At 40.4% G+C, this 13,632-nt stretch overlaps 1 protein-coding gene across 1 annotated transcript in view; it reads left to right on the top strand.

Annotated features, from left to right (window-relative positions):
• The first annotated feature begins 978 nt into the window (after nucleotides 1-978).
• The window catches only part of ntsr1 (neurotensin receptor 1 (high affinity)), a 34,360-nt gene continuing 21,706 nt past the window's right edge, over nucleotides 979-13,632 (top strand). The window contains exon 1 of the mRNA XM_068733844.1: nucleotides 979-1,661. Coding sequence (XP_068589945.1) covers nucleotides 1,011-1,661 — 651 coding nt within the window. The 5' untranslated portion in view covers nucleotides 979-1,010. The remainder of the gene's footprint in view (nucleotides 1,662-13,632) is intronic.

Here is a 13,632-nt window from a genome sequence, read left to right as displayed (position 1 = left end):
TTGGACTATTTGCATACAGTCCCCTTGTGACACAAGCAAGTTTGTGACTCTCGAGATGATGACGGCATTCTGAAAAAAAAAAAAAAAATAACAGGCATTCACTGAAAAACCCAGAAGGTCTCTTGACAGCACATGCCACTGTTCTTAAGTGATTTCCAGAATGTTCAAATAAAAAAAATCTGTCGTTTTAAAAATGAGCATATTTTTTAACGTGTTTCTCAGCGACTGTTTCCTAATCCAAACAAAGATGGTGACAGGAAGTTACATACCTACAGTAAGGGACATTGTGTCTGCTGTCCTCACAAATAAATAAGTACAAGGTAGTGTATGCGAGTGTGTGTGTGTGTGTGTGTGTGTGTGTGTGTGTGTGTGTGTGTGTGTGCGTTTGTGTGCGTGTGTCACCTGCTTTGCTACATTGATCCCAGCAGTGGCAGCTGCGAAGTAACCGTCAGAGTACCATCTTCTCTCTTCCCTGTCCAATGATGATATTTCTCCACACTGAGACTGGTTCATTAGCACTGAAGAAGACACGATTTTAACTGCAGCCTCCAACATAATGAAACAGTTGTAACTCTCTAGCTGTTGCCTAACATTACGTCTTTGTGCCTGAGTGAGAGAGGAGAAAGTGGAGAAACCCCGAAGCACACACGCAGAGAGACAGAGAGAGTTCTGGGTGTCAAAGGTACACTCACGCAAAAAAAAGTCTGTCAGAAAGTATACTTGAGATTAAATGCTGATTGTTCTCGAATTGTTGGTCTTTGCACGTTATATTTGGTCTCCAAGGTGAAACATGAACGAACAAAATATTAACGGGGGCACTCGCTGAATGGATGTGCGTCATCGAAGCAGGTCCAATAGCGAGCGCTCCTCCGTGTTGTGCTTCTTATAAAAAGCTCTTCTCCGACTCTCAGAACCTGTGTTACTCCGGCTTGAAGTGAGAGTCAAACAGTTGCCCGCTCAGTTTAAACAATCATACTTTCTGTTTCAATGTTTCCACACATAGAGCTGTAATGGATTTAAACCTCACGCTCTCCGGGCGCGACTTGGGCGCGCTGGCACAGAGACTCTTTGGGAACAACTCGCTGTTTCCATTTGAAAACACCACCAAGACAAATGAGGAAGACTTGGAGGTCAACACGGATGTTTACTCCAGGGTGATAGTCACTGTCATCTACGCTGCTCTGTTCGCCGTGGGCTCTCTGGGGAACTCCGTCACCCTATACACCCTGTTGACCAAAAAGACGCTGCAGAACCTCCAGAGCACCGTGCATTACCACCTGGCCAGCCTCGCCGTCTCCGACCTGCTGATCCTCGTGCTCTCCATGCCCATCGAGCTCTACAACTTCATCTGGTTCCATCACCCGTGGGTGTTCGGCGACGCCGTGTGCAGGGGCTACTACTTCCTCCGGGACAGCTGCTCCTACGCCACGGCGCTCAACATCGCAAGCCTGAGCGTGGAGCGCTACATGGCCATCTGCCACCCGTTCAAAGCAAAGAGCATCATGTCCCGCAGCCGCACCAAGAAGCTCATCAGCGCCATGTGGCTCGCGTCCTTCGCGCTCGCTGCGCCGATGCTCTTCGTCATGGGCCAGGTGATGCGTAAAGGCGAGAAGATATGCACCACCATCGTCTCTCCTGTCACCATCAAGACCGTGCTACAGGTGGGTGTCTTGCTGCTGGTTTTAGTGTTGGATTTGGGACGTTACATACTTTACATGTCTGCCATAACGCTTGACAAACTGTATGGTTTTACGCCCGAATGTTTCTCCAAAATTCCGGGTTTTACGCACCGATATCTGTTGATTTTTACAGCAAACTACACAAAATAAAATGCATCATAGTCTTCGCTGAAAGGAGGTCAATGTTATTAACATATTTAGGTTTTAATACAATATATAAAAACAATTTAGCCACATATTTGTCAGCAATTCCACCTCACTGCAGGTTCATTTCTGCCAGGAAAGTGGCATCCTCACCAACATCAATAACATGATGCTTCTGTCTGCAAAAAGGAGAAATGGAAATTGCAAACTGTCAGATGATCAGTTCTTAATAATTGAAAGGAAAAAAAGGCACTAAATAGTTTGGTTAAATTAGAGCAGCTCGCAGGGTGCTACAGGTGTGATGTTCTCCAGTGGATGATTGGCGTTTCATGCAAGTCAATTCACAGAAAAATAATCTGTAACTATATGGATCATCGATCAATCATTGAAGACTTTTTTTTTTTTTTTTCTCAAGCAGAAATTCCAAAAGTCAGCTTCTCAAATGTGAGAATGTGTTGCTTTTTTCCTTTCTTGCATGATGTAATACAGTCCCCTTGTGACACAAGCAAGTTTGTGACTCTCGTAATGATGACGACATTCTGAAAAAAAATAATTATAACAGGCATTCATTGAAAAACCCAGAAGGTCTCTTGACAGCACATGCCACTGTTCTAAACTGATTTCCAGAATGTTCAAATACAAAAAAATCTTTTCTTTTTACAATAAATATATATATTTTTAACATGTTTCTCTGCAACTGTTTCTTAATCCAAAAAATAAATAATTAATTAATTAATTAAATACCTCCTCACTCAATTTGTACAATATGAACCAAAATTTTAAAAAAAACAGTTGCAACCTGAGAATTAGAAACGTTTTTATTTTGTAGCAGACTAAACATGTATTTCATCCACATGGTCAGAAGAGTCTGAGGATTTACGTAAATTCCTTTGGAACATGCCTTTTTTTTTTTAAAAATGTGATGCTTTCATCTCTTTGAATCAAATGTAATTGAGTAAAAAAGCGTAAAGACAGTACAGCGACATATTTATTTTTTATTTATTTAAACATATCACTGCCTTCTTGTGAACATTCAATTGTTAACCAGGCCAGGGGTGTAAAGTAAGGGGGTCCCTTTCTCCCGTCCTACCCCTCTACTTCCAGTTTCCTTGCTGGGACCCCACCCACCTTCAAACTAGGCCTTCATTTTGATCTCAACTACACACCCGTGAATCTTCACGATGACATCTTGCACATTTTCAAAGTTATCGCCGTGACAAAATCTGTCCACAGACAGAACATTATAAACAGCTGGTGACTCACAAGATGAAATCAATATTACTCTTGTTGAGCTTGTAATAATGATAACAGCTAAGGTCCTGGGTTCCCAGCTCCAGACCTCCTACCTGCCCATTCTCCACTCTTCTCTGCTCTAGCACAGCTGAACCAGCTGATGCTTAAGCCCTGAGCAAAGACGCGTCGATATGTAAAATGCGGACTGGAGACGTCACCAGTGACCAGTCTATTATAGTTTATAATAAGAGCAGGGTCCCTGCAGATACAGACACCACCGCAAGTTTCAAGTGCGTCATGAGTATTGATTGAGAGGGATTGTTCCTGTGTGAGCCTATACATCGTTTCCTCGTCATTGTGCCTTAAACGTAAAGAGCCTGAGTGATAAAAGCGGAGAGAGAGTGACACCCATTCTTCCCCATTCTGAGCACAGTGGCCCTCTCTAACAACAACGACAAAACATTTCCCAAGACTTTTCCCGTCGCTCGCCCGAGATAAATGGCTCTGCTCTGCAGGTCGTAGTTCCCGTAAATGATTAGGACAATCTGCTCGTCTTTGTTTACCGTCCACATACTTGGCATTTCCTCAGAAGCCCCGACTGATGTGATTTGGGTTGTGAGAGAATTGGAAACGATTGGATGAAGTGTTTTGTGGCTGCTCTTTCACTCTGGGGCAGTGTTACTTCGCATGAGACAAAAGGGAAAAGGAAACGGGACATCAGCTTGTGCGTCTGTCTTCACCTTCTGTGTAATCAATACAATCACCATCATCTTTATCATCTGTGATAGAGTGTCTACTGTGTCTGTTTTCCTCTCCTCACCACACTGATATTTGTTCTGTTTGTCTTTCCATGTCTTGTCTTTTGTTTATTCTTGTTTTTGACTCTTCTGTTAATCCCTCCAGTAAAACAGTAACTAACTGAAGCATTGCCAAGGCCATCAGTTGTTATCTTCCGCTGCTCATTGAGGCAACTACTTTGTGTCAGCGGAGAAACATGTTTCCCACTAAAGAGGTCTTACCGTATAGGAATCATACAAGACTTTGTGTAATGTTTCCCACTTGATGTAAAACAGCAGAACGATAAATAAGTTGATATAAGGGGAAACATCAAATTGCTCCTATTACATTTTTAAAATGTCCGTGTTTGCCTGTGAATATATTGTGCCGCGCATATGTATATGGATGATGCAGTATATACTGGTTCAGTAGACGTCCTGCTGCTGTGGATGGTCCCGAAACACTCTGCTTGCTTTGACAACAGTGCGTGACACTGAGGGGAGAGAGAGTGTGTGAGAGAAAACTGAAGTGAAATGCAAAGAAGAGTAGGCCAGAGAGCAAGTGAGGAGAAGAGGGGGGGGGGTGATCCCATGTAGATTAACTAGATTAACAGGAGGAGCGTGCACCGGTTAGAATTTCAATTCTCCTTGCAGCCTTTTTCTTAATTCTGGAGCATCTTTCAAAGTTTATTTCTAGAAAATGCTTGATGTATTGACCTTCCTTATGCACTGATTTAAAAAAAAACAAGCTCCCTCATTAACATGTGCATGAACTATCTACTGAGACAGAGGAGTGTATGGGGGGGGGGAGTAGCGTGAATTAGAGAGAGAGTAGGGGACCTTTCTTTCTTTTCTTCAAAGCTGCAAGATAGGAGCAAACTGGTAGTGAAGTTTACTCGCTGCAGTTTAATAATAGGCTCATTTAGTTCCGGTACACATTATTTGCATGCTGTGCATTTAGCCTGGTGTCGGTGTGTGCACTTACCTTGGCCCGTGTGACTGTGAACTTGTTTGCTGTTGTTGCACCGAGTGGTCTCCTGCTGTTCAGGAGTCTCCGCTTCGGTTTTACAAGGTCATGTTGTTTGTGCAGCAGGATAAGTTAGAACTGCAAAACTGACTGGTTCATCCAGAGAAGAACTTTATATAAATATTAGTGCTGGCCAACGATTACACTTTTGAATCGCGATTAATCGCATGATTTTCTGCTGTTATGCGCAAAGTTCAATAATGAATTCAAAAAGTAATGTATTTGTAACGGGTGTGGAAAGGACCCTGGAGCAGTACGACAGACACAATGGATAGTTTGAATCAAAGCTTTATTTTCCTCTGGACACACAACAGGTAACAGTCTTTGATAAGCACGGGTGGAATATCCCACACAGTGGAACGACAACCCGTTAAGGGAGAAGACAGACAGAATCCCGAGGAAACAGCGGCAGGATCTCGTGGTCGGGGACAGAAGACTGAGTGAATTACTGGGGCAGAGGCCAGGCGGATTAGTCCAAAACGGGCAGGGTCAGTAACAGGAAATCAGTCAGAAGGTATTCGCTGGAAGGTTTGGCATGAATGCGGAGAACAATCTGGCAGTGAGTGTGTGTGTGACTGGGGTCTAAATAGTGGATGCAGCAGAGTGAGCAGGTGAGAGTGATGAGCTGATGAGGCGGGTGTGACTAGCATGTGCACTGAATAAACTGATTAGATGAGCGAGAGATGGAAAAACAGGATAGTGGCAGAGCTGTGACAGTATTGCGCTCTTTTATTTTAAAAGTACTGCTATATGAACAAAAGTGCAATAACATTTGGTTTGTAAACACTTTAAACAAATAAGGTGCTTTTAAACAGCAGTATTTCTTTTACACAGTAGCAGTTATATTTCTTGCACTACATGTGCTCAGTGTGCTGACTTTATTTGAAACGTTCCACTGCTGCGCAACATGAATAAAATGTTCCGCGCACGTTTCATCAAAATGTCTGTCTTCTGTTTTCATGACAGTCAGAGCATGTGAATGCAGCTCCCACTGTTCATCAATATAATGCACCGTAACTCCGAGGTGATGATGGTTACCCAGCGATGTCCGGTAGTCTCCAGTGAGAGCAACAGTTGGTGCACGTTGTAACGCCGTCGCTTTTGTAGTCCTCTCCTTTTCATACAACTCGTGTATTCTTCTTGTGATGGTGCGTCTTGAGGGAGGCTCATACGTGCCGTCATTCGATGCGATCCTAAGAACGTTCCTCAGACCGACATCTTCCACAATACTAATCTGCCTGCAGTTTGTATCTATCCACTTCACTGTGGCATTTGTTAGCTTGTCTTGCTTTAGTTTATCTATACTTCTCCCACACGCTGCATCCAACGTAATCTGCCGAAGCCTCCCTCTACTATTTGTTTGGGTGGGTGATTTGCTGGCATCGATAGTGTGTATTGCATTTTAAAAAAAACTGCGTTAATGTGTGACAAAATAATTGTCGGCGTTAATTAATTAATTAATGTGTTCACGCAATAACGCGTTAAGTTGCCCAGCACTAATACATATATAATAATGTTTTTTTTTTCACTAAGTACCTCTATACTGTAGTCTGCTAGAGGCCATTATTGGGTTAATTCATCAGTCTGAACTGAATACTTCTGATACGGTGGGATCTTCGTGGCTGACTATCACTGATCTACCGAGTTTTCTGTAAGAGCATAACAGCCGACACCACTATGTAAGTAAGTAAAAATGCATTGAAAAGAAAAGACTAAAATAACCCATTAAGTAATCCTGTAAGTATTCAGCCCTGTTGCTTCGATACTTTAGTTTTAGCTCTGGTGCCTCGCATTTTTTCTTGATCATCTTTGAGATGTTTTTACACCTTAATTAGAGTCCACCTGTGACAAATCCAAAGTGATTGGACATGATTTGGAAAGGCACACACCTGTCTTTATAAGGTCTCACAGCAAACAATACATATCAGAGCACAAACCAAGTGAAATCAGTGAGGCCCAGGAGAAGGAGAGATTCTCCTGCTTATTAGATTTGCATTCAAAGGCAGTGATGAGTCCCAGGATGGTTGACCCAAAATAACTCTTCTTTGCCATAATTTTCTTTGTCCTTTCTTGGTTAACTCTTATTTAGTAATGCAGCTTGCAACAGAGGTGGAATTGTATATGCCACAAATAAAAGTAACACTCCTTCCACCCTCATTGCGTATGGTGAGAAAAACATGTTGGAGGTGATTTTTTCGCCCCCATCAACGACTTATTTTTCCACCAGAAATTCTGGGAACTTTTAAAACTTCAAATTGAACTAGACAAGTAGCACAATCATCCTGATTTGTACCAAAACCAATTTCACAAGGAAATTCAGTCCGGTGGCACACGTTGCACACTGTGAGGGCCAGAAAAGGTGGCAGATTTTGCTCACACTAATTGCACAGCTCCATTATGCTCATAAAATGAACATGGTTTTGATTTATTACACAGATTTTATGAAATGTTGCATGTGTCACCTGCTTTTTGGACAAAAAGTAGAGGTGCTAGACTGAACCTGAAGGAAATGGGTTGGACTGTTCATCAGTCTAAAGCACATGATGGTTTCAACATTCTTCCTGGCTATGGTACATCGGGTCACCAATGTTTTGTTTTTTTACATTACAGTCATTTAGCAGATGCTTTTATCCAAAGCGACTTACAATTAAGTATTTATCTATTCACCGTAGGCTCAGCTACGGGAGCAATTTTTTTGGGGGGTTAAGTGTTTTGCTCAAGGACACATTGACATGAGACTAGTGGAGCAGGAGCCGGAGATTGAACTGCCAACCCTCTGATTGAAAGGGGGCCCCGCTCTCCACTTAGCCATGGTCACCCCATCTTCAAAAGAAGATCTCATTGGACCACATGCAGAACAGAGCCTCTGTTATGTATACATCTTCAAAGCCGCAGTAACTGAACTCAAAAATGCCATGCAGAAAAAATCTCTACCAGTGCATTCGCCCAAGTAATGTGCTGTAATGTGCTTTGCATCCCCTGCATGTATTAGATATGGGATACTACATATTTTTCTGCTTCCGTCATTTCTGTATTGAAGATATACATCTTTGTTTGAGATACATACCTTTTGAAAATTAAATTTCTGTATTTGTGATGGAAAGACTTGAACTTAACATTTCTTAACATGAACCTCATTCTGAGCTTCATGTTAAGATACAGTTACTCCAAGGGGCTTTTATTTTGAAAGGGTGGGACTGGGTGGGCGAGAGAGGGGAGAGGAGACATAATCATAATATTTGACACACATACACAGAGGTTATTAAATGACAGACTTCATCAAAAGCATTCCAGTTAGAATTCACTCTGTGGGGCTTTTATTTTGAAAGGGTGGGGCTGGGTGGGTGAAAGAAGGGGAGAGGAGACATAATCATAATGTTTGACACACACATTGAAAGAGAGACAGACAGACAGACAGACAGACAGACAGACAGACAGACAGACAGACAGACAGACAGACAGACAGACAGACAGACAGACAGGAGGTTTCAGATGCCTTTGACTGAATATCTCCAAGTCATGTATGTGTGTGTAGAGAGAGAGAGCGTGTGTAACTGGTTGCCATGGTGAGGATGCATCTGGTTGGAGAGGTAGACTGATTAAGAAACGTTACAGTAAACAATGATTTTGAACAAAACTCCTGCCTCCTTTTAACACAAAGCAGGAGTCTGAGTGCCAAAATATGGGTATCATGAGAAAGATACCCAAAAGGACCCAAAATTGTTCTGAAACTTAAACGTTGACTTAATGAAAACTGTGCTAGCTATCAAAATGTCCATTTGTCTCAATAAAGTCCAGTGTTTTAAACTTCAAATCATTGTTCTACGTGATTGGCTAGTCAATATGGGCTCAAAGTTAAGTGTTTTTTTAGCTCTCTTCACGCCAAAACCCCATTCAAGTGAATAGAGAAATTTCGCTCAGTTTTTTGCGATTTTCAGGAAAACCGCTGGGCAAATCTCTCCAAAAAAATAGATAACACACGATTCCTGATCAGGTCGTACGTTTTGATGTATTTTTTGCGCAGGTGTTGGCATCACTGTGTGAGGAGAAGCGCGGCAAACTTTTGTACTTTCGCTGGGAAGAATATGATTAAGCCCGATGGATTATAGTCAGTAAAACTGCCTTTATGCTACAAAGCCATACTGAATGACCTTTGGTATCCTGTTTATTTAATGATATTCAGCATTTGTTTACATGAAACATATTTATATCCCTATACATGATCATAACAGTATCCAGGTTCCTTATCTTCTGTGCTCAGTGCTCAACATCTTGGCTGCACATTTTACTACATTTCTTTCAACACTTTTCACTTAAAAATATTCACATTTCTAACAAAAGTATTTACATCTCTAATTATTGCATTTAAAATCAGAACATTTACATTTCTTGCAATAATAATCATATATTTTAACAATTCGTATTTACATTTCAAACAATATTTTACTTTGTTGTCCGTGGTTTTCTACTTACAACTTTAGTCCTTAATGCCCTAGTTAGCAGTAGCATTGGGTCTGCCTCCTCAGTACATTTAAAGCAACAGTTACAACAACGTCACTTCCCTTGCACAATAAATAGTTCTGCACATAACCCACATATCACTTTAGTACCATAGCATGGATGCGTAGTTCACAATTTGTTTTGTAAGTGCAGATGAAATATCTTCACAAGAGATGACACTAGAGAAAAGACAGATGTGGATGACTTTGCGTGCAATTATGAAAGCCCACAAGGCACGTGGCATGTATCTTAGGCAGAGACCTTTTGTCTAAACAATGTCACCATGATGGAAATATTTGGATTAGTCCCTGCTGATGGGATGGATGTTTATTTAGATATGAGGATATGAATAAGCCATGCATTGCAATTGGGAGTGCAGTATGCCTGGAGGGAAAGATAATTGGGCTGTCTATGCAAACACTAAACGGAAGTCAGTTATTTAAGGATAATAAATATTTAATGAAAGAGCAGTAGAACTTCTTTCCACTTTATGTGTAAAGGGATACAAACAAGGAGAAGCCAAATTGTTACATGTTACTCAGAGACATGAGGATATTTCAATTCAAGCCTTGGAACTAATTTTTGTGTTAAAATTGACAGCTTCTCTATTTGTTTCAGAATTGTCCACCAGATGGTCTCTTACACCCGTTTCCTGAAACCTCATCAGCCTTGACACCCTGCCTGTCTCTCCAGCTGCACCTCAGTGGCTCGTTAGTCGAGGGTTAATTCAACTTGCATATTTATATATATTTATTTAAAAATATTTATTGGAACATAAACACACTTCAAACATAATTATATATGACATATGATATGAAATTATAAATTAAAAAACAACATTTAACACATTTAAAAAAAGGTGACAACATTTTAGTCCTTAATATTAAACTGGTGTTGTATTTCAACCAGGAGAGACAAGTCAGATAAGGAAAAGATAGTTGTTTATTATTAACAGATGATATGTGATGATAAAGTCTCAACAGAGTCTTTGGCGCTTGGACTCAACAAGGAGATTTGTAATGGAGGGGCATCTGCCCTGAGCAGCAGCAAGATAAATCCCCTGTGCAGTCCAGACACTGGTGGTGGTGGCTGATGAGGCTGATAGAATGATGAAGCTGATTAAGATGATAATGATGACGATGATAGAACGAGGAGTTGATGAAGATGATGGATCTGTGAAGACTGGGCGGTGATGGGGAGGTGGATGGGTGCATAACAGCAGCATGAACGTACTGAAGGTAGAGAGACAATCATATTTAAAAGAGACAGCAGCAAAATGATGTATGATGATATGATCAGCTGCTATCATGATTGACAGCCCTAAACAATGAAATTATGAGTGAGCATACGTGAGAAGTGAATGGCGGCTGTATGATAAATACACTACTGGCTTAGGCATGCAAAAGTATAGTCTTCCTGACTGAACTTACGCTAGAACTTCATTTGTCTTGGTATTCAACTTTGGCATTGTAGAGATGGGGTGTCAAAGCAGCCCGAACAGCCGCAACATCATGAACGCCTTGTTCAGACAAAGTCAAATCAGGTTTTTTTTGGCATATCCAGATTGTATCCAGATTGATTTTTAGTAACATTAACTTGAAAACATGTGAAACGATGTGTAATTTGCAAATCAGAACCAAACCACATTTGGAGCTGAGGTTAGGGTTTGGAAATGTGATTCCAAACAGTTTACTACAGATGCGTCTCAGTCCAGATGCTCTTGCTGCTCAGATCTAATTTCAAAATGTGGAAGTGCTGAGTAGAATCCATGACAAAGGATAAAAAAAATCCATGGACAGATACAAAAATAATTGTGTGCTGGCACTTTCACTTTGCTTTAATTTTCTACTGCTTCTTCATCAACATGTATACCAGCCTCCTCTGCTTTGACAGCACTATTGTTTTCAGGGCTAATGCTTTGTTGTCAGAAAGCTCCATCATCAGCGTAGCTACTTATTCATTAATCTCTGTTAACATATGTAGGCAGCAGGACAATATTCTGGCATTGAAAGCGTTCTGGTTTGTAGTCCGAGTAGTATTGACCAATCCAGTTTGAACAGGCTTTGGTTGAATGCAGGTAAACGGTCCGTGTGTAGAGCAGAAAAGGCAACGCATCGGCCGAAATGCAATCTTGGAAACCACTATCCGAATTGAGAAAACTAATCAGAATTGCCTGCAGTCTGAACATAGCCTAAACGATTTCCAATACAACCAAGACTTTCATGAACATCTTGTGTATCTTTGATCATGCCTCTTTTGGGTTCTCTCCTTCATCCTCCAAGCTGATATAAGATTATTGGATTGTGCTTTGTAGTGGTGGATTTGATTAGACATATTGAATTTGCTAGATTATATGTTCTGTATTTAACTGCAGTAGATTAAAGAAAACAGAAATGGACTTGTGAGGGTAAGAAACTGAGGCTCCCAATGTTAACTATTGTCTGGATAATTAGTTTTCCAATAATTGGTGTCATTTTGTTGGTGTAAAGATCCAGTAAAGTATTTCTGATACCTATTTGAAATTTGCGTTGAGTCTCTCTGGAAAAGTCAGCAACAGTCAATGCGAGAGCTCTAAAAGTGTTGTTTTGTATCCACTTTACACTCATTTTTTAAAAGAGAATGCCATTGCTGATGTACAAATTTACATTCAGAGAGACTGAACTGGGCTAGAAACAGTGTGAACACAGCGGACTTTGTACGGAAGACAGTGTGGTTTGAGTGAACATGTCAGCGGTACTGTTGTATTGTTGTTACCCCATTTGGGGGTAAATTGGCTTTGAGTTCTCCTTCCTTCATTTCTATTTTATGGAATCTTGACGGGACAGCGGTTTCATTGCCTGGCCATGGCCATTCAAGCAATTGAATGTGTGCAAGGAAGACAGAAAGAAAGAAGGATGGCACAAACAGTAAATGCTAGATGTTCTGTTACCATGGGGATATTGTATAACAATATTATATAATATTTGCAGAATGTACAGCATGTCCTCCTGGTAAATCGACAGGCATCAGTGAAATTGTATTATAGTGCAATGGCATTGAGTCCAAAAACCCATGTGACAGAAAGCCAAAATATGTGGTTATAGACAGACTGACAGTCTGACGTTCTGGTAAACATAAATGGTTTACAAGACACTTTACTTGAATATGACAGTAGAGGTAGGAAAGTAAATGATTCTTTTGGACTGAATTTTCCGTGCCATGTTTCTATGTTAGAGACAAAGTAAAAACATTTTGTAACAATTACAGGCAGAGCTTGTCTGTGTGTTTTAAAAATGTTGTCTCTTTTGTACAGACAAAAAATGAACAACACTGCACTGCCCATGAACCCAATGAGGAATTGACTCGTACGCACTTGAATATATTTATAAAATTGGCACACTTTCTCTGGAAGACAATAATACTCTCACTGCTGCCAACATGCATCTGGAAATGCTCTTCTCTCCAATTGTTTCCCAATAGAATCTCAGCTCTATGGGTCAAGGATTTTGAGCTCCAATGTTGCTCGCCCGACCAAGTGTATATCTGTGTATTCAGCTTTGTAACTGCAAAGGACTGTTTCAGATTTGTGTAATCCCAAAAAGTTCACTATAGATGAGATTGAATGTGTATACATGAAGAAAAGTGTGATTTATCTAGCAATCATCATTAACTCAGTGTATATGAGTAAGACATGTAAGACTTCACCCATGATTGTGAAATCAAATGTTTTGAATCAAGTGAGGTTTTGATAAAATTGATATATTTTATCAATATATATATTTTAATAATATATATTTTAATATAATTAATATTAATGGTTGTTATAATGAAATGTTTAGGAATAAGACATGAAAGAGTATACAAGTTGACCAAGATAAATGTAAGGATTTATCACTCTGTGAATTTATGTTTGTGAAATGAGGAAATGAAGGAGCTGATTGAAAGTCCGCAGAGGTCCAAGCGGCCGCAGATGGCTGGTAAAAAGGGAAGTACCAGAATTAAAGTAGTTGTTTTTAATTAACAGATCAGGAGAGCATTAGTTCATGACCGAGGTCCTGAGCAGATGACCTAAGGCTGGTGTATTCAATTAAATGCATTGAGGACCAGTTAGAGAGAATTTCCTCACGCAAAGGTCTGAACATCACAATAATGTCTAACTTGAGTTTTAATTTAGTCCCATATATATTGATGTACAGTTGTATCAACGTCTGTATGTAGTCAACAACTGACTGTCAAATCAAATAAAGAAAGTCAATAATCCGTCAACCATATTTGTTGTCAGATTTCAAATTGA

The sequence above is a fragment of the Cebidichthys violaceus genome, unplaced genomic scaffold, assembly GCF_023349555.1.
Source record: "Cebidichthys violaceus isolate CVI_PGR_0920_01 unplaced genomic scaffold, fCebVio1.0.p SCAF_6, whole genome shotgun sequence".
NCBI lineage: Eukaryota > Metazoa > Chordata > Actinopteri > Perciformes > Stichaeidae > Cebidichthys > Cebidichthys violaceus.
This window is presented reverse-complemented; position numbering and strand designations above follow the sequence as displayed.